The sequence below is a fragment of the Leucoraja erinacea genome, chromosome 7 (genome assembly GCF_028641065.1).
Source record: "Leucoraja erinacea ecotype New England chromosome 7, Leri_hhj_1, whole genome shotgun sequence".
NCBI classification, from domain to species: domain Eukaryota; kingdom Metazoa; phylum Chordata; class Chondrichthyes; order Rajiformes; family Rajidae; genus Leucoraja; species Leucoraja erinaceus.
The window spans coordinates 9,041,000-9,063,280 of NC_073383.1; the positions used below are offsets into that span (position 1 = coordinate 9,041,000).

Consider the following 22,281-nt stretch of genomic DNA (forward strand, 5'->3'; position numbering starts at 1 on the left):
TGTGAATGCTTTTATGAATTTCGACACCGGTGTCTCTAAGTGATGCAATTAAATAAAGGTTGAAAATAACACATGACTTTAATATTTGTGTTATTTTGACCAGAGCAATGCGCATGAAATGAAATTTATTTTGAGTGCTGGCATCAGACGGTCAGTTTAGTTTAGTTTATTATTGTCATGTGTACCGAGGTACAGTGAAAAGCTTCTTTGTTTCGCCATCTAGTCTCACACTATAACTGATTTTCTTTAAACATTGGCAGAATATTAAATGGACTACATATGCACCAACACCTCCCTTGTATTGCTTCTAAGGACAAATCTAATTCCCAATATGTTTAAGCAAATGTCACAAAACAATACAAATCCAATTCTTGAAATAATATTGCATTTCACTGATTTAAATATGTTAAAGAAAAGTTCTTACCCTCTCTCCTCTACCGACTGCAAAAAGAAAAAAAAATTAAATTAGACCACTCCTCACTTAATTACTCGATATATTTTCTATATGTATTACTGACTATTATGAGAACATCTATGAATGTATCGAATACTTACATTTTTATTTTACTTACTTGCAATTATTTTCGTTATTATTCAGAGAACTATTGTGATTATAAAGCCAAAGTCTGAATTTACCATTGTTCCTGCATTAGCACCGAAAGATTGAAAGTTTATTCAATAGCGTGTTGATTTCTCTTTACTTGTGTCCCTCCCAAGTCTGTGTGCCACTGCTGGCTGACACCTGCCAACTGGACTTACCCAGGTGTCAGTTCTATTTTAGAACTTTCCAAGGCCTTGCTGAACATATCCTCCAGCATCTAATCCTCCAACAATTTCTCCACCTCCAACGGGATCCCGCTACTATATCTCATCTACATCCCGCTACATCTTCCCATCGCCATCCCTTTCTGCTTTCCACAGAGACCGTTCCCTCCATAACTCCCAGGTCAACTCGCCCCTTCCCTCACAAACCACCCCCTCCCCAGGTACTTTCCCCTGCAACAGCAGGAGAAGCAACACCTGTCCCTTTACCTTCCCCCTCGACTCCATCCAAGGACCCCAACATCTTTCCGGGTGAGGCAGAGGTTCACTTGCACTTTCTCCAACCTCTACTGTATCCGCTGTTCCAGGTGTCAACTTCTCTACATCGGTGAGAGCCAAGCACAGGCTTGGCGACCGTTTCGCACAACACCTCCGCTCAGTCCATATTAACCTACCTGATCACCCGGTGGCTCAGCGCTTCTACTCCCCCTCCCATTCCCAATCTGACCTTTCTGTCCTGGGCCTCCTTCATTGCAAAGTGAGGCCAGCGCGAATTGGAAGAACAGCACCTCGTATTTCGCTTGCGTAGCTTACACCCCAGCGGTATGAACATTGACTTCTCTAACTTCAGATAACTGTTGGGTTTTTTTTCCATCCCCTCCCCCTTTCCAGTTCTCCCTCTAGTCTTACTGTCTCAGACTACATTCTATCTTTGTCCTGCCGCCTCCCCTGACATCAGTCTGAAGAAGGTTCTCAACCCAAAACCATATAACCATATAACAATTACAGCAAGGAAACAGGCCATCTCGGCCCTACAAGTCCGTGCCGAACAACTTTTTTTCCCTTAGTCCCAACTGCCTGCACTCATACCATAACCCTCCATTCCCTTCTCATCCATATGCCTATCCAATTTATTTTTAAATGATACCAACGAATCTGCCTCCACCACTTCCACTGGAAGCTCATTCCACACCGCTACCACTCTCTGAGTAAAGACGTTCCCACTCATGTTACCCCTAAACTTCTGTCCCTCAATTCTGAAGTCATGTCCTCTTGTTTGAATCTTCCCTATTCTCAAAGGGAAAAGCTGATCCACATCAACTCTGTCTATCCCTCTCATCATTTTAAAGACCTCTATCAAATCCCCCCTTAACCTTCTGCGCTCCAGAGAATAAAGACCTAACTTATTCAACCTTTCTCTGTAACTTAGTTGTTGAAACCCAGGCAACATTCTAGTAAATCTCCTCTGTACTCTCTCTATTTTGTTGACGTCCTTCCTATAATTGGGCGACCAAAATTGTACACCATACTCCAGATTTGGTCTCACCAATGCCTTGTACAATTTTAACATTACATCCCAGCTTCTATGCTCTGATTTATAAAGGCTAGCATACCAAAAGCTTTCTTTACCACCCTATCTATATGAGATTCCACCTTCAAGGAACTATGCACGGTTATTCCCAGATCCCTCTGTTCAACTGTATTTTTCAATTCCCTACCATTTACCATGTACGTCCTATTTTGATTTGTCCTGCCTAGGTGTAGCACCTCACATTTATCAGCAATAAACTCCATCTGCCATCTTTCAGCCCATTCTTCCAAATGGCCTAAATCACTCTGTAGACTTTGGAAATCCTCTTCATTATCCACAACACCCCCTATCTTGGTATCATCTGCATACTTACTAATCCAATTTACCACACCTTCATCCAGATCATTGATGTACATGACAAACAACAAAGGACCCAACACAGATCCCTGAGGCACCCCACTAGTCACCTGCCTCCAACCTGACAAACAACCATCCACCATTACCCTCTGGCTTCTCCCATTCAGCCACTATTAAATCCATCTTGCTACTCCTGCATTTATACCCAACAGTTGAACCTTCTTAACCAACCTTCCATGAGGAACCTTGTCAAAGGCCTTACTAAAGTCCATATAGACAACATCCACTGCTTTACCCTCGTCAATTTCCCTAGTAACCTCTTCAAAGAATTCAAGAAGATTAGTCAAACATGACCTTCCAGGCACAAATCCATGCTGACTGTTCCTAATCAGACCCTGTTTATCCAGATGCTTATATATATATTATCTCTAAGTATCTTTTCCATTAATTTGCCCACCACTGAAGTCAAACTAACAGGTCTATAATTGCTAGGTTTACTCTTAGAACCCTTTTTAAACAATGGAACAACATGCGCAGTACGCCAATCCTCGGGGCCTATTCCCGTTTCCAATGACATTTGAAATATTTCTGTCATAGCCCCGGCTATTTCTACACTAACTTCCCTCATTGTCCTAGGGAATATCCTGTCAGGACCTGGAGACTTATCCACTTTTATATTTTTCAAAAGTGTCAGTACTTCTTTTACTTTGAAACTCATAGTATCCATAGCTACTCTACTAGTTTCCCTTACCTCTCATAATTCAATATCCTTCTCCTTGGTGAATACCGAAGAAAATAAATTGTTCAATATCTCCCCCATCTCTTTTGGCTCTGCAGATAGCTGTCCACTCTGTCTCTCCAATGGACCAATTTTATCCCTCCTTTTCCTTTTGCTATTAATATAGCTGTAGAAACCCTTTGGATTGACTTTCACCTTACTTGCCAAAGCAACCTCATATCTTCTTTTAGCTTTTCTAATTTCTTTTTTTAAGATTCTTTTTACATTCGTTATACTCCTCAAGCACCTCATTTACTTCATGCTGCCTATAATTATTGTAGATCTCCCTCTTTTTCCGAACAAGATGTCCAATTTCCCTTGAAAACCAGGGCTCTTTCCATTTTTTACTGTTTCCTTTCAACCGAACAGGAACATAAAGATTCTGTACTCTTAAAATTTCACCTTTAAATGTCCTCCATTTCTCTTCTACATCCTTCCCATAAAACAAAATGTCCCAGTTCACTCCTTTTAAATCATTTTGCATCTCATCAAAGTTAGCCTTTCTCCAATCAAAAATCTCAACCCTAGGTCCAGTTCTGACCCTCTCCATAATTATATTGAAACTAATGGTATTGTGATCACTGGACCTGAAGTGCTCCCCAACGCATACCTCCGCCACCTGTCCCGTCTCATTTCCTAACAGGAGGTCCAGCACTGCCCCTCCTCTAGTAGGTACCTCTATGTATTGCTGCAAAAAACTATCCTGCACACATTTTACAAACTCCAAACCATCCAGCCCATTTACAGAATGTGTTTCCCAGTCTATGTGTGGAAAGTTGAAATCTCCCACAATCACCACCTTGTGCTTACTACTAATATCTGCTATCTCCTTACATATTTGCTCTTCCAAATCTCGATCCCCATTTGGCGGTCTATAATACACCCCTATAAGTGCTGCTACACCTTTCCCACTTCTCAGTTCCACCCAAATAGCCTCCCTAGATGAGCCCTCCTATCTATCCTGCCAAAGCACTGCTGTAATATCCTCCCTGACTATCAATGCAACAACTCCAGCTCTTGTCCCTCCAATTCTATCACACCTGAAGCAACGAAATCCTGGAATATTTAGTTTCCAATCACAGCCCTCCTGAAACGTCATCCACTCCTTCTCTCCAGAGATGCTGCCTCACCCGTTAAGTTACTCCAGCATTTTGTGTCTACCTTGGTGAACAATCTGCATCAGGCGTCCTTACTTTGGTAAATTAGTCCAATGAGCCTCAGGCATCAATCATTAGTCCAATGAGCCTCAGACTTTCAAGCATATGTTGCAACACTTTATTAGTTACCTGGTGCTGGACTTTCAGAGTGAGACAATTTCTCAGTATTACAGCATGGAAACAGACGCTTGGGCCCAAACACAATACGCCCTATTCATATGCGTCCCTTTACCTACATTTGGTCCATATCCCTCTAAATCTTTCATATCTATGTATCTGCCCAAGGATCTTTTAAATGCTGTTATAGCACCTGCCACAGTTACCTCCCCTAGCAGCTCATACCATAAACCCAACATTCTCCCAGATAAAAAGTTGCCCTTCAAGTTTCTATTAAATCCTTCTCCTTTCACCTGAAACATGCCATCTGGTTCTTAATTCCCCCACCCTGTGTAAAAGACTGTGCATTCTGTCTATTCCCCTCATAATTGTATTCACATCCATAAGATCACCCCTCTGCCTCTTGCATTCCAAGAAGTAAAGTCATATTCCAGAATTAAACAATAATATAACTTATGCATAGGTCTCTCCTGTTACTATGTTTTGCTGTCAGTTGTAGAGAATATGAGAATCAGAACATTTTTGAGCCATTCATTCCATTGTACCCGCTCGACCTTTCAGGCTCTTAATTTACCTCAGCACCACACCTGTCCACTAACTACAAATCTCGTGATTCATGGAAAATTACAAAGACACACTGATCTCTGTCTAAAAGATTCTCAGTGACCGAGCTCCCCCAGTCCTCTTGGGAAGAGAATTCTAAAGATTCACTTCGCTCTGGGTAAGGAAATGTCTTTCCATCCCTGTCCAGAAACACCAAATCCTTTTTTTATGGGACAGTTAGCCCTGCAGCCGAGAGAAATATTGTCCTGACATCCACAGTCCAAATCCCCATTAGAATTTGGTTTTATTTCTCATTTCTTCTACTTCTGGAGAATATAACCCATTGATATAAACTAATTAATAACTCACTTTTAATATTAACTATAATTAATTTAATATAAATTAATATAATTTAACAATTTCATATAAATGAATTTAATATTTTAATAATTTAATTAATAATTTAATATAAATTAATAATAGCCTGAAGCAAGGTCCCTATTAATGTTCTCCAGAGATGCTGCCTGACCCACTGAGTTATTTCAACATTTTGTGACTCTCAATGGTGTTGTTTGATATAGGGAGATTTTTTGAAATGGAAATGCCTTATTTTGATTATATGCTAGTGGAATCAGAATCGGTGGTAACCAATCCACTATGATCGGAAAGAATTATTCACCTAAAATGAGTATTTATTCAGGAGAACACAAAGTGCCTGAATAACTCAATGGATCAGGCAATATCTCCAGAGGAAGTGGATAGGACCTTTCTTCAGACTGAAAAAATCTTCCAACCTGCAACCTGGCGACAGGGTGAAGTCTGTATGGTCGTGAGTAGTCGCCCAAAGAGTCGTACCTTGTTCTGGTCGCCGCTGGATTTTCAACATGTTGAAAATTTTCGGCGACCTGCAATAATCTATGACAGGTGCCGGCAGTCGCGAAAAAGTCGTGTAAGTGGGACAGGCCCATTATTCCAACACTTTGTGTTTTACGCAAGACTCCAGCATTCACAGTTCCTCATGTCTCCATATATTCAGGAAATATTGTTTGCATTGCCTTTATAGTCTATTTATACAGTGACTTTAGATTCTATCAACAATTCCAAAGTGAACTCCTGAGGTGGACCAAAGCTTTAAAACAGGTTTTTACTTCAGTCAGATTGACAAACATTTTAGTTTTAAAGAGTCTCTTTGTCCTTACATCCAGGATAACTGTTGAAAACTCAGAAGCTGGATGCTTCTCTCATTTAGCAGTAACATTGAGATCCTACAGCTATAACCCAATATGTCTGTGCAACCATTGCAGGTCTTTGGAAGCTTTTTTTCAGCTGTTCCACTCCTTTGAAGATCAGAAAGTAAATAAGTTCTTACTGTAATTGCATGATGTTTAAAATAGGTTTAGATTTACAAAGAAAAGTTTGGACACAGTAAAAAACTGCACAAATTCAGAAATATGTGTAAAAGTTTCATGGAAGTTAGAATAATTAACCATTTAAGAATTATATGCACTACTTTGTACCTTTAGGTAGTAGCTTTTACATTCATTAAATCTCTTCAAGTTTCCACCTAATTTCTCAGTTTCATGTGCCTTCATTAAGGTGATTGCTTCTCATTTTTGCTCTGCCTAAATTACAACAGTCCTAAAATGTTTATAGTTGTGGTGGAATGTTAATTATGCTCATGTAACATTCACCCATTAGCTATTTTAGCATGCCTTAATATTATGTAGATTTTTGTGTAAAGCTGTAGGCATGTCCATTAAAACCACAAGAGTTACCGATTGGAATGTGCCTGGCTTGTTAAAAGGAATGTTTTCCGATAAACTCAGTTTACTGTTCACTGTTTTTCTGAAAACAACAGGCGGAGAATGTAAAAACAGCATTCTTCGATGTAGATAATCACTCAAACATGTCTTGATCCAGTAGAATTAATGTCAAATGTTCAAAGATATGTGATGGATTACATGGATAGGACATGTTTCGAGGGATATGGGTCAAATGCGGGAAGGTGGGACAAGTGCAGATGGGGCCTGTTGAGGGTGTGGCCAAGTTGGGCCGAAGAGCCTGTTTCCATGCTGAGTGACTCCAATACTATAAATATTCAGGGGAAATATTTATTCAGGGGCGTATTGGCCAATTACAATATAAAGTTCACATAAGATCATATCCAGACTATAGTATGCACGTCTGAGAATTGTACCTTAGAGATTCAACAGAGTGTTACCAGAAACCCAAGCATTAGATATTGAGTAGTAAAAATATAAGGTAAACATGAATTCCCTGGGGTAACAAAGGTTACCAGATAATGCAGGGTTTTTTTTTTTAAACACTTGAAAATGAGTACACAGTTATCCATTATGGATCAAAGACGAACAGGTGGTTAGGTACAAATGAACCTTGTACAGCAGCGGAATTGAATGATCTGCTCCTAAGCATTAAATCATAGAACAACATAGAACAGTACAGCACAAGCACCTGCCCTTCGGTTCCCAATGTCTGTGCTGAACTTGATGGAAAGACCATTGCCTAACTATCTGCACATAATCAACATCCTTCCATTCCCTGCATATCTATATACCTATCCAAAGTCTCTTAAATTCCACCATCATATCTGCCTCAACAACCAAACCTGTAGCATGTTCCAGGCACTCACCACCGGCTGTGGAAAAATAGTCGCCTCACATCTCTCCTTTAAATTTTGCTCCCCTTACCATAAAGCTGTGCCATGGAGTATTTGACTTTTCCATCCAGGTGTAAAAGGTTCTGATCGTCTACCCTATCTATGCCTCTCATAATTTTGAGTACTTCTATTAGGTCTCCCCTCAACCTCCGGCTTAACAGAGAAATTGTATTAAGTTTGTCACAAAGCCTGCTGGCCTATGGTAGGATACAAATATTTGTAGAGGAAAAAAACCATATTTTTCACGTCTCAAGTCAAATTTTTCAGACATTTCTTGAAATGCAAATAAGATGCGAATCAACTGAACAATGCAATCACTGAAGGGAAAGGAAGCTTATGTCCATACATTTTCTACTAAATACAGTGCAGGTTACCTACTGCATGTGTACTCACCTCTTTCATCAGTTTGACATACAGGACAGCAAGTTCCAAATGGGATGTATGGTCTTTCGCAGTTATGTAGATCCTCACAGGTGATCTCATCGCACAATATTATTCCTTCGTCACACACACAGATTTTACAGGGCTCTGGCTTCCAAACATCTTTATTCTGGTAGGACTGGCCATATTGAGTGCAGCTTGAAGGATCTAGAGAAAACAGAGGGAGGGATAAAGAGTGTGAATGATTATATGAGATTCATGTCAGTTCAATGCAAAGCATACATCAACAATACTGTTCAATTTCATTCATTTATATCATAGTTGCAATGCTTTCATGATTGTTTTAGTTTCGGGATCCAGCATGGAAACACAGGCTCTCTGCCCCACTGAGTCCATGCCGGCCTTTGATCCGCTGTTCACATGTGTTATCATCCTCATCACCTCCCTAAACACTATAGGGAATTTGCAGAGGCCTATCAACCTACTAACCGGTATGTCTTTCGGATATGGGAGGAAACCAGAGCACCTGGGGGAAATGCACAGGATCACAGGGAGAACGTTCAAACTCCACACAGACAGCATCCGAGGTCAGGATTGAACCCGGGTCTCTGGTGCTGTGGGGCACAGTTCTACCAGCTGCATCACTATGCTGCTCAAACAAAGATCGGAATAAAAAGGAACATGCACACCACTGGTAATGAGAGAAAAATCGTAGTTACTTTCAACTAGGCCTGACACTTAGTTCCACGAAATGGAAAGAAATCTGCAATTGACACAGCTGTAGTTAATGGAAAGTAGTGATGATGCGGCATTGAATTATCTAACATGAGCAGGAGTAAGAGAGATACAATCATTCATTGACTTTATTTATGAACAGTGAAATGTACTTAAATAATTGGTTTTAAGAAACTTGGTAATATAGTAATCTGGAACTGCCCAGAATGGGCTAACATTCTATGCTAAATTGTACAGCTTTGTTACAATTATCTATATTCATGGCCTGGACCCTCTCCCTCCTCTCCCTCACAGATTTGAGACAACGGATCATAAAATCATCCATCTCCAAGTTTGCGGACAGAAAGACATAACATAACAAATGGGTGGGGCATAGTGTTAGCTGTGAGGAGGATGCTAGGAGGCTGCGCCGCCCCGGATAGGATGGGTCCTGACGTGGGCAAATGCATGGCAGATGCATCTCCATCTCCAATTTGGATAAAGCTGGGGTGCAGGTTATCCACTTTGGTAGGAGGCAAATACGGGCAAAGTGGCAGACTGTTATCTGATAAATGTGGTCCCGATTAGGAAAAGGGGAGACTGATGCCATTCCACGAGACCTGGGTGTCATGGTACACCAGTCATTGAAAGTAGGCATGCACGTGCAGCAGGCAGTGAAGAAAGTGAATGGTCTGTTAGCATTCATAGCAAAAGGATTTGAGTATAGGAGCAGGGAGGTTCTACTGCAGTTGTAAATGGTCTTGGTGAGACCACACCTGGAGTATTGCATACAGGTTTGGTCTCCTAATCTGAGGAAAGTACAGAGAAGGTTCACTAGACTGATTCCTGGGATGTCAGGACTTTCATATGAAGAAAGACTGGATAGACTCGGCTTGTACTCGCTAGAATTTAGAAGATTGAGGGGGGATCTTATAGAAACTTACAAAATTCTTAAGGGGTTGGACAGGCTAGATGCTGGAAAATTGTTCCCGATGTTTGGGAAGTCCAGAACAAGGGGTCACAGTTTAAGGATAAGGGGGAAATCTTTTAGGACCGAGATGAGAAAAACATTTTTACACAGAGAGTGGTGAATCTCAGGAATTCTCTGCCACAGAAGGTAGTTGAGGCCAGTTCATTGGCTATATTTAAGAGAGAGTTAGATGTGGCCCTTGTGGCTAAAGGGATCAGGGGGTATGGAGAGAAGGCAGGTACAGGATACCGAGTTGGATGATCAGCCATGATCATATTGAATGGCGGTGCAGGCTCGAAGGGCCGAATGGCCTACTCCTGCACCTATTTTCTATGTTTCTATGTTTCTATGTGCTCACTCAACCCATCATAGCTCCTTCAAGCAGCATGCAAATTCCATATATTAATATGCTCTCACAAGCAGTCAAGGAAATTACAACATCAAACCAGCCACTATTAACGTAATGGTATTTCCAGCAACCAAGAAGTTAATTGAATCAGCCACATGGATACCAGGGTAACAAGGGCAGGTGCTTTGCTCTTTTTTCCGCTCAGCTTTCAGCTGCATGACAGAAGTTGTCATCGGAGCTATCAAGTACCACTTTTTCCCATTATGCCACTTATTGATGCAGTTTGGGTTGCTGCTACATCGTGTGGAGCAGTGAAGTGAGATGAAAGTAATTGCCTTTGCCATAAAGGCAACATTTGAGAATGTGTTTTATCAAGGAACCCTGGTAAAACCATAATCAGTGGGTATCAAAGGGACAAAAATCAAGTTGTTGGAACTAAACTTCACTCAAGAAAGATGGTTATGGGGCTCAGAGGTCAATTATCCCAGTTCAGGACATCACTGCAAAGGTTTATCAGGGCAATATCTAGGTATGTTACAATACTTACCTTCAGCAGCGCTGCTATTCTGCCACTGGTCGTGTGCGCGATTTTGGCGCGTTTGAGGGGGTGCGGGGTTAAAACGCGTTTTTTTTCTGACCTGGACCTGGATTATATTTGTTGGAGTGCAAGATTTTGCTAAAGAATCGTTCCGACGGCCGTTCTGTGTGTGTTTTTTTTTAAAATTCACCCGACAAGTTAATCGCTGGAGCGATTTTAAAATGCCGTCAATGCCGACAACAGGTCCGGATTTTATGTATGGGACAGGTAAAAGAAAGTAGTTTATTTTTATGTATAAAAGTGCATCTTAAGATGCATTTAATTCACATGTTAAGTTGCGAAACGGTGATTATTTTCCCCGAAGAACCGGCAGTGTATTTGCTGCCGATATGGGGGACTAAAATCACCGCAACCTCAACGTTCCAAATGGTCGCGTTCCAGAAAATCCCACAGGCAAGTTGATTTAAATGGGCATTAATTTACAGGTATTAAACATTAAATTCCTTCCATTTGGCCTATAAACACATGACAATGAGATTTAATAATTATGTTATATTGTGAATTATTGTGTGAATGTTATTTGGACACTTAGGCTATTTAAAAATGTTAATCTATTCTTAAGAAATGGATAGATGTTTAAATCTTATAATTGAATTTTGTAATTAGCTACAATTAAGTAACTAACTAATTATATGCTTTAATTTCAAGTCATCTTACTTAAAGATTGTTCTGAATGCTTCAATCTACAATAACTGAACATTTCTTTTAGTTCTCTTAAATTTTAAGAAAGTTACAGGCTTTTAAATGTTCTCGATCACAGCTTTTGTGTTAAGTCAATGAAAAAAGCAATAGGGAACAAGATGTCAATTTCGAGTATGAAAATGGCCATAACTTTTTTAATACTGAAGATATCAAAGTGAATTAGGTGTCAAATTAAACTTCTTTTTATGCTTTATCTGATTAGATAAATTGAAGACTTTATTTTTAAAATCTCAAAATTTTGTAACATTGCTACAATATCCTCAGCTCCATAAATGTCAGCTTCTTCATGAAGGACCTTCTTCTATTATAGTCTTCAAAGAGGGGATACTTGACGATGATTGCACAATGTTCCATTCCATTCTCAACTGAGGGCGGCACAGTGGCGCAGCTGGTAGAGCTACTGCCTCACAGCACCAGAAACCCAGGTTCGATTCTGACCTTGGGTACAGTTATGTGCAGTTTGCACATTTTTCCTGTGACCATGTGTGATTTCTCTGGGTATTCCAGTTTTGTCCCACATCCGAAAGATGTGCGGGTTCGTAGTCTAATTAACCTTTATAAATTACCCCCCCATTTTGTAGGGAGGTGATGCAAGAGCGAGAAAACATAGAACTAGTGTGAATGAGTGAGTGATGATCCACATGGACTTGATGCTTCCATATTGTATCTCTCTAAACTCCATGGCAAATTAAACAGTTCATATCTGCCTACACCAAGGTATCAACAACATGGAGTATTAAGTAACCTTCATGCACAAAGATATCCGACAATTATCGTAGAACATAGAAACATAGAAAATAGATGTAGGAGTAGGCCATTCAGCCCTTCGAGCCAGCACAGTCATTCAATATGATCATGGCTGATCATCCAAAATCAGTAACCCGTTCCTGGTTTCTCCCCATATCCCTTGATTCCATTAGCCCTAAGAGCTATATCTAAATCTATCTTGAATACATCCAGTGAATTGGCCTCCACTGCCTTCGGTGGCAGAGAATTCCACAGATTCACAACTCCCTGGGTGAAAAATATTTTCTCATCTCAGTCCTAAATGGCCTACCCCTTATTCTTAACCTGTGACCCCCGGTTCTGGACTGCCAGAACATCGGGAACATTGTTCCTGCAACTAGCCTGCCCAATCACTTAAGAATTGTAAGTGGGAGTTCCCATTAATAGAACAGTCTGCCCTAAGCATTCAATTCCTTCTCTATTGAATGAGTGGGTGCAATGTGTGCCCTTCACAATAGTCAAGTCAAGACAAGTTTATTTGTCACATACACATACGAGATGTGCAGTGAAATGAAAGTGGCAATGCTCGCGGACTTTTGTGCAAAAGACAAACAACAAAACAACCAAACAAATTATAAACACAATCATAACACACATATTCTTTTACATAATAAATAATGGAAGGAAAAACGTTCAGTATAGTCCCTGGTGAGATAGGCGTTTACAGTCCGAATTGCCTCTGGGAAGAAACTCCTTCTCAACCTCTCCGTTCTCACCGCATGGCAACGGAGGTGTTTGCCTGACCGCAGCAGCTGGAACAGTCCGTTGCAGGGGTGGAAGGGGTCTCCCATGATTTTATTTGCTCTGGAGTTGCACCTCCTGTTGTATAGTTCCTGCAGGGGGGCGAGTGAAGTTCCCATAGTGCGTTCGGCCGAACGCACTACTCTCTGCAGAGCCTTCTTGTCCTTGGCAGAGCAATTCCCAAACCAGATGGTAATGTTCCCGGACAAGATGCTTTCCACCGCCGCTGCGTAGAAGCACTGGAGGATCCTCGGAGACACTCTGAATTTCCTCAATTGCCTGAGGTGGTAAAGGCGCTGCCTTGCCTTACTCACGAGTGCTGAGGCGTGTGATGCTCATGTCATATCCTCAGAGATGTGGACTCCCAGATATTTAAAACAGTTCACCCTATCCACAGGATCCCCATTTATCCTCAATGGAGTGTACGTCCTCGGATGATGTGCCCTCCTAAAGTCCATGATCAGCTCCTTCGTTTTTTTGATGTTCAAGAGGAGGCTGTTGTCCTGACACCAGAGTGCTAGATCAGCCACCTCCTCCCGGTAGGCCTTCTCGTCGTTGTCTGAGATCAGACTGCAGAGGGTCCTGACTGGAAACATTACCTATACATGTTCTCCACAGATGCTGCCTGGCCCATTGAGTGACTCCAGCATTTTGTGTCTTTCTTTGGAAAGTTCCTTGTTGTACCAATAAAACAAATATCTTGGCTCTGTAAATACACTGGTGCTCCTTGTTCCAGCTACTCGGACACCATTCCCCAAACCTTTGACCTCTATCACTAAGAAGCACATGGACAAAGGGCAGCAGGTATATGGGGACTATCTGCTGAGTCCCCTCCAAGTTGCACTCTATCCTGATTTACCTTCATCATCATTATATCTGAAGCATCAAACACACTACTAAACAATGGAAGTACCTTTCCTGATTCACCTTCATCATCATTATATCTGAAGCCTCACACACACTACTAAACAATGAAAGTACCTTTCCCTCAGCGGACTGAAAAAAATTTTGTTACCATGCAATCAAAATAGCCAACACCTTATTGACTTAATCAAAAAGTGACCATTATTCTCAGGAGAAACCAAAGGTCATACTGTACTTGGGTCTGTTGGATTCATGGAACATTACCTATTTTAAGAAAGTGATCAAAAGAAGTACAAGTATTGAGCATTAACTGTGTAGGAAGGAACTGCATATGTTGATTAAAACCGAAGATAGACACAAAACACTGGGGTAACAGCAGGGCAGGTAGCATCTCTGGAGAGAGGAAGAGATGATGTTTTGGGTTGAGATCCTTCTGCAGACTGCCCACGATTTTAAAAATACCTTACCCTTAAATATATTACAAGGGGCCATATTTGTTAGTGAGTAGAAGAGTTACATTTGTTCTTTCAATTTTCATGGTTTTATTAATTCAATCTTGATTCAAGAATCAAAAAACAATTTTTTTCAGCTTTTGCTGCATGAACATAACCACAACATTTATTGGTGAAGGGAGCAAAGGTTGGACCATGTATTAGGGTTGAGGTTCCTGTGTGAAAGATGTGCATGCCAAATCACCACATGTGGCATTTTATGCACGTCTTTTACCTATTTAAAACACTTAACTACTATGTTAAAAGAGGTCACATAGTCATTTAATTTAGGGAGATACAGTTTGGAAACCAGGCCCTTCGAGACCACACCAACCACCAATCACCTGTACACTAGCTCTATCCTACACCCAATTACAGAACCCAATATTGGTATATAGACCATTTACAGAACCCAATTAATCTACAAACCTGCACATCTTTGGAGTGTGGGAGGAAACCGGAGCACCCAGAGAAAACCCCCGTGGGTACAGGGAGAACGTACAAACTCAGCGCAGACAGCACCCACAGTCAAGATCGAACTCTGGTATCTGGCGCTGTGATGAAGCAATTCTACCGCTGCACCACCGTGGCACTCTTTTAACCAATGGATGTAACAGGGGTAGATTTTTCCTGTTTGCTTCAATAATATCAACATCCTTTCATCTCAATCTACATTTGACAATACAGAGGAGCAAATAGCAACCTTCCTTTGGTGAAAGGTATCAGTATAGTGGAAATTGGAGATAAACGCACTTTCAGATTGTTTAATTTGCCAGGAATAATACCCTATGCCCAACAAAACAACTGCTATCAGAGTTTTATTTACAATAATTAATAATACACCGACACAAACAATCTTCCTGATATAGTAGTGGCCAGAGGATCTGGGGTAACAGAGGAACTGAGGGAAATCCACAATAGGCAGGAAATGGTGTTGGATAGACTGATGGGACTGAAGGCTGATAAATTCCCAGGGCCTGATGGTCTGCATCCCAGGGTACTTAAGGCAATGGCTCTAGACATCGTGGATGCATTGGTGATAATTTTCCAATGTTCTATTGACTCCGGATCAGTTCCTGTGGATTGGAAGGTAGCTAATGTTATCCCACTTTTTAAGAAAGGCGGGAGACAGAAAACAGGGAATTATAGACCAGTTCGCCTGACATTGGTGGTGGGGAAGATGCTGGAGTCAATTGTAAAATATGAGATAGCTGAACATTTTGTTAGCAGTAACAGGATCGGTCCGAGTCAGCATGGATTTACGAAGGGGAAATCATGCTTGACTAATCTTCTGGAATTTTTTGAAGATGTAACTAGGAAAATGGACATGGGAGAGCCAGTGGATGCAGTGTTCCTGGACTTTCAGAAAGCATTTGATAAGGTCCCACATAGGAGATTAGTGGGAAAGATTAGGGCATGGTATTGGGGGTAGAGTGCTGACATGGATAGAAAAGTGGTTGGTAGACAGGAAACAAAGAGTAGGGATTAACGGGTCCCTTTCAGAATGGCAGGCAGTGACTAGTGGGGTACCGCAAGGCTTGGTGCTGGAACGGCAGCTATATACAATATACATCAATGATTTGGATGAAGGGATTCAAAGTCACATTAGCAAATTTTCAGATGACAAAGCTGGGTGGCAGTGTGAGGAGGATGCTATGAAAGTGCAGGGTGACTTGAACAGGTTGGGAAAGTGGGCAGATGCATGGCAGATGAAGTTTAATACGGATAAATGTGAGGTTATCCACTTTGGCAGCAAAAACAGGAAGGCAGATTACTATCTAAATTGCATCAAGTTGGGAAAAGAGGAAGTACAACAAGATCTGGGGGTCCGTCTACATCAGTCTATGAAAGTAAGCATGCAGGTACAGCAGGCAGTGAAGAAAGCGAATGGCATGTTGGCCTTTAATCAAGAGTAATCGAATATAGGAGCAAAGAGGTCATTCTGCAGTTATACAGAGCCCTAGTGATACCACACCTGGAATATTGTGTACAGTTTTGGTCCCCTAATTTGAGGAAGGACATTCTTGCTATTGGCTTGTACACTCTGGAGTTTAGAAGGATGAGAGGTGATATCATTGAAACATATAAGATTGTTAAGGGTTTGGACACGCTTGAGGCAGGAAACATGTTCCCGATGTTGGGGGTGTCCAAAACCAGGGGCCACAGTTTAAGAATAAGGAGTAAGCCATTTAGATCAGAGACGAGGAAACACTTTTTTCTCACAGAGAGTGGTGAGTCTGTGGAATTCTCTGCCTCAGAGGTGGTGGAGGCGGGTTCTCTGGATGCTTTCAAGAGAGAACTAGATAGGGCTCTAAAAATAGCGGAGTCAGGGGATATGGGGAGAAGGCAGGAACGGTGTACAGATTGGGGATGATCAGCCATAATCACATTGAATGGCGCTGCTGGCTCGAAGGGCCGAATGGCCTACTCCTGTACCTATTGTCTATTGTCTAATAATTTAATGCTAAATTCAAATTATAGTATTGCCAGGATCCATGTTACAGTGAAAGTATTTTGATACTGCAATGGACAGGGGATGTTTGAAATTAGTTGGCTGCTGTTTATCACCACCATCATCTGGAGAGTTTTTGGATGGATTTTTTGTAAGGTACCCCTGAGTTTTGTCATTCCATTACTTAGCTTCCTCAGATGGGTTCCATCGTTTGGGGAAAGGAGGTGAGTTAACAGTACTTGCGGGTATTTCCTTTAAATGTCAATGTAATGAAGTCTCTTATGCATTCATATTAGCATCTGAATGATGGGGCAAACCCACATTCTGACTGACAACTGAACACACACGTGTTTAACCTTCAGTTTGGGCTTAGCTTGAAAACTGGGGTAATCGGCCATCTGTTTCGAATCCTTTGATTTTAATAGAAAATAAATTCTGGTGTCCCATACAAATAGAGCTTAACAAAAACTGCTGTTTTCGACTCGAATCAACATATTGCCTCATGTCGATTGTAACTTAAAGAAGTAAGCCTCACTATCTGCAGTACAAATGAAATGAGGGGGCGCCGCCAGCATCTTTTTTTAAATCTTTTTTGTTATTTTTAGTGTGTTTTAAAAAGTTTGTGTTAATGTTCTCTGGTTTGTTTTAGGTGAGGGGTGGGGGGGGGTGGGGGAATGGGGTGGGGGGGTCAGGGGGAAACTTTTTTCAATCTCTTACCTTGCCGGAGATGTGATTAATATCTGGATTGTATCTCCGGTCGCTCTGCAGCCTAACATCATGGAGCTGGTGGCCTTGCTCAAGACTGACTTTGAGTCCCAATGCGGGGCCGTGGACTTACCATCGGAGCCTGCAATCCCTTTCCTGGGATCGACGCTCCAACCACGGCCTGCGGATTTCACCATCGAGGAGCTCGCAGTCTCGGGTAGTGACTGATGTTGGGGAGTTCCAAGTCGCAGAAGGTTCGACCAGCCCCGACCTGGAGTCCGATCGCCCGGCGTGGGGAGCTAAGATCCCCCCGATGCGGGAGCTTGATTGCCCCGATGCAAAGGGTCCGATCGCCGGCTACGGGTGAGAATATCACCCTGACAACGGAAGGTTCGAGGCCCCCGACCATGAGAGGACAAAGAAGAGAAGAGATTTAACTTTTTGTTTTCGCTTTCCATCACAATGAGGAATGTGGAGGAGTCACTGTGGTGGATGTTTATGTTAAAATATATTTTGTGTGTTGTGTTGCTTTTTATTGGTATGACTGTATGGCAAATCAAATTCCTCGTATGTTGCAAAACATACTTGGCTAATAAAGTATGATTACAATTATGAAAAGCAACATCACCATGTGTATCAAATGCACATCAAACATAAATCAATGAGATTGTTCTGTTTTCTGCTCAGAGAATAATGCCACGAAGGATATAACAAACTGGACCCTGTAATTATTCACAAATGTTCAGTCTTTAACTGCAGAACCACAAAGAAATATGAATATAATAGCCTAATTGATTGAAATGTTTGATGTAACAACGTTTGAGGATGCATAAGAAAACAATTAATCATTGGCATAATGCTCATCTAAGTAGAATTTCCGCTTTCACGGTTTCAATAGATTTAAAAAGTATCTGGACATTTCATAAGGATTGAATAATCTATTTAATCAGAGTCTAGTACCTTCTGCATAATGGATGAGGGGAAAGAGTGAACACAGATGTTGATGGAATTTATGGAGACGAAAGGGTACTCATTTCAAATGAGTTGATAATTTTGCTTCTCAGCGCAGAGATAACATTATCTTCCAATTAGGCCTCTTTGTTCAATCTGCCTGTGTGCAATTTTATAAACTGCCTCACAAATGCTGTACTTTGAAAAGTAGATTTCACTTGAAGTATTATTTTCATATTCCACTGCTGACTTAAGGTTAATTTATTTTGAAAACTTTGTTGACTTGCAGCTGTATTAAATAATTTGTTCATATATAAATAAGACACTGATACCCTCAAACGTCATCCTGACTATCAACGGAAAAAAGCAATTCATCCTGAGTTTAGGTTCATTTTTTGGACACGCGGTTTAACCATGATATCAGTAGAAGATCCTTAAACAGATCAGAAGGAGCTTTGGAAACACAAGGAACTACAGGTGCTGGTTTACAAAAAAAAAAAACACACAAAGTGCCAGAGCAACTCAGCAGGGCAGGCAGGAGAACATGGATAGGTGATGTGTCGAATCGGGACCCTTCTTCGGACTGACTGTAGAAGGGGGGAGAAAGCGGGAAAAGAGGTGAGATGGGACAAAGCCTGGCAAGTGATAGGTCGACAGGGGTGGGGTGTGGGGCTCTTGAACGGCAGACTGGTGGACTAAGGCTCGAGATGAAAAAGAAACACAAGGCTGTCAGATAAGGCGAGAGGAGGATTTAAATGTAAAGCCAGAGGGATGGATATAGGTGGAAAGGGACATGTGGAAGTGTAAACAAGGGTGGGGAGCGGGGGGTGGGTAGTGGGAGAAATTAGTTAATAAAGATATTTTGTTACATAAGATTTAAGATTTATATAAGATTTAATTAAATAGATTAAGATACAATGGAAAATTATCCCCTGGCCACAAAAACATTGGGTACATGATCCAAGCTAAATTAGTTCCCAGTTTTATCACTCAATCATAAACAGCAGTCTGCAGGCACAGTACCAAGATGGCAAAGGGATCAAAGTAATCTGCGTGAGTCCCAGCATTCACTTACATGAACTGATGTATCAAGGAGAGCTGAGTGTAATATTCAAAGTGCATTGCAACCAGCATGGTATGAAACCTCACTATGATTTTCGGGGGCTTTTAGAGGTTAAATTTACAGCCGCATATTTCATTAGATGTTAGACATTCAGGTGCACAGTTCCCCAAGTGCTCACACTGTATGCTTGGAAGATATAAAGATGGAAGAAGCTGCAAACACACAGCAGGGCAGACAGCATCCACAGAAAGAGAAACAGATCATGTTTCATGTCCAATACCAGGGTGACATGGAGGCACAGCGGTGGTGGTGCTGCTGCCTTACAGCGCCAAAGACCCTGGTTCTATCCTAACTACGGTGTTGTCTGTTTGGAGTTTATAAGTTCTCCCGGTAATCGTGTGGGTTTGCAAACTAAACAAACTAAACTATCCTAGTGTGTAGAATAATTGTCCCTCGTGTACAGGGTAGTGATAGTGTATGGGAGGATCTTTTGTTGGCGGGGACTTGGAGGGCCAAATGGACGGTTTCCACACTGTGTCTCTAAACTAAACAAAAAAAATTGTAAATGAAATATGTAAATAAATTGTTGTCTGCCCTGCTGTGTTTTTACAGGTTTTCCTGTTTTCATTTCAGATTTCCATGCAGTGCAGATGTTTTTCTTAAATTTTCAGTCTCAGGCGATGTTGGACTTTTACATCTCAGTGTCATAGTCATACAGCGTGGAAACAGGCCATTTGGCCCAACTTGCCCACACCGGCCAGCATATCCCAGCAACACTAGTCCCACCTGCTTGCATTTGGCCCATATCCCTCCAAACATGTCCCATCCATGTTCCTGTCCAACTGCTTCTTAAACGTTGGGATAGTCCTTGCCTCAACTACCTCCTCGGGCAGCTTGTACCATAAACCCACCACCCTTTGTGTGAAAATGTTACCCCTCAGATTACTATTAAATGTTTTCCTCTTCACCTTAAACCGATGTCCACTGGTCCTGGATTCACCTACTCTGGGCAAGAGACTCTGCGCATCTACCCGATCTATTCCTCTCATAAATAGATATGCACTCTCTCTATGGCAATAATGTCAATTCTCTGCACTCCCTCTATGGCAATAATGTCCTTCCTCAGAATTGGAGACCAAAACTGTACGCAATACTCCAGGTGTGGTCTCACCAAGACCCTGTACAACTGCAGTAGAACCTCCCTGCTCCTATACTCAAATCCTTTTGCTATGAAAGCTAACATACCATGAAGAAAGCGAATGGTATGTTAGCTTTCATAGCAAAAGGATGTGGCCCTTGTGGCCAAGAGGATCCGAGGGTATGGAGAGAAGGCAGGGATGGGATACTGAGTTGGATGATCAGCCATGATCATATTGAATGGCGGTGCAGGCTCGAAGGGCCGAATGGCCTACTCCTGCACCTAATTTCTAGTTTTCTATGTTTCTATGTCTCAAGTGATTACCAGCAGTTTCCCCACCAATAGGACTGGCACACATTAGCCACCGCTTGTACTACCTCCCAAACCTGCATCATAGCATTCACTCATTTGGACAAAATCTTACGCCTCTTACATAATAAAACTATGAAACATCAGATAATAAAAACTGAGGTTTATAAGCAACTGCAATGCCATTGATCATCCTGTTAGTTGAATACTCCACAAACTACACATTTATCTGGTTGAACGATCGAAGGTAAATCAACGTGAACTGAATACATTTTGCGAGTAAATTTAAAGAGAGAAAATATATTTCATAAATAATTAAATTTCCAATGTAATTATGATGTATTAATTGAAACGCCAATAAAGGTAGCATTTTAAAAAGGCAAACGTAATCTAAGGCTTTATATTTGATGTGATGCAAAAAGTACCACTTTGTAGAACTAAATTTGCTGATGGTATCACAAAATTGCCCATGGAGAACCATCAACCACCACATTTGGAGAAGGGCAGAGAGGGAATGGGTGACGTTTTGGGTCGCGACCCTTCTTCAGACAAACTAACCCACTGCACTATCACCATAGATTTAGGGAAATGCATGATAATTATATTTGTATTATGTGTACATTTGTGTTGATTTGTGATGAATTCCCAAGATCAATTTGGGCATGGTGGGGGGGGGGAAGCTGCTGACAGGAAAAGCCTTGGTATTTAAACAATCGCAGACACAAAACGTTGGAACAACGCAGGTCTGTTTCCATAATCTTCGTCACTTTTTTGCATATCGTTCATTCATTTGTTCTATATCTCTCCACGTCACCGTCTATATCTCTTGTTTCCCTTTCCCCTGACTCTCAGTCTGAAAAAGGGTCTCGACCCAAAACATCACCTATTCATTTTCTCCAGAGGTGCTGTCTGGCCCACTGAGTTACTCCAGCTTTTGGTGTATCTTTGGTTTAAACCAGTATCTGCAGTTCCTTTCTACACTTAAATAATCATGATAGGCATGACTTGTTTGGAGAGAACAAATATAGCGAAACCTATACCCAAGGATCAAGGACTTGTAGGCTGTGGGCCGAGGAGCTTTATTCCAGTGACCCAAGTCACCAAACTACATGAAATTTTCACATATTGTGTAAAAAAGCTATATAAATCACCCCTGAAACTCGTCATGAACAAGACTTGCTCATTTTTTATTAAATTAGAGAAAAACCAGAAACATTTCGGGTATTTTTAGTTCAATCAAAGGACGTTTAACATTGAGTTGTCTGCCAGTTGGCCAATCACGCACTTTGTTTCAGGGCTTCACTGATGCCTGTTTTACTGGAGATTCCGATGAAGGTTCTTTGTCATGGAAACTTGCAGCAGGG

General features: G+C 41.4%; 1 protein-coding gene across 1 annotated transcript in view; it reads right to left on the minus strand.

The window, feature by feature from the left end:
- The window catches only part of LOC129698622 (collagen alpha-2(V) chain-like), a 245,989-nt gene that overhangs the window by 134,694 nt on the left and 89,014 nt on the right, over nucleotides 1-22,281 (minus strand). Inside the window, exons 2-3 of the mRNA XM_055637740.1 lie at nucleotides 8,097-8,291; nucleotides 425-441 (exon numbers count right to left, since the gene is read on the minus strand). Coding sequence (XP_055493715.1) covers nucleotides 425-441; nucleotides 8,097-8,291 — 212 coding nt within the window. The remainder of the gene's footprint in view (nucleotides 1-424; nucleotides 442-8,096; nucleotides 8,292-22,281) is intronic.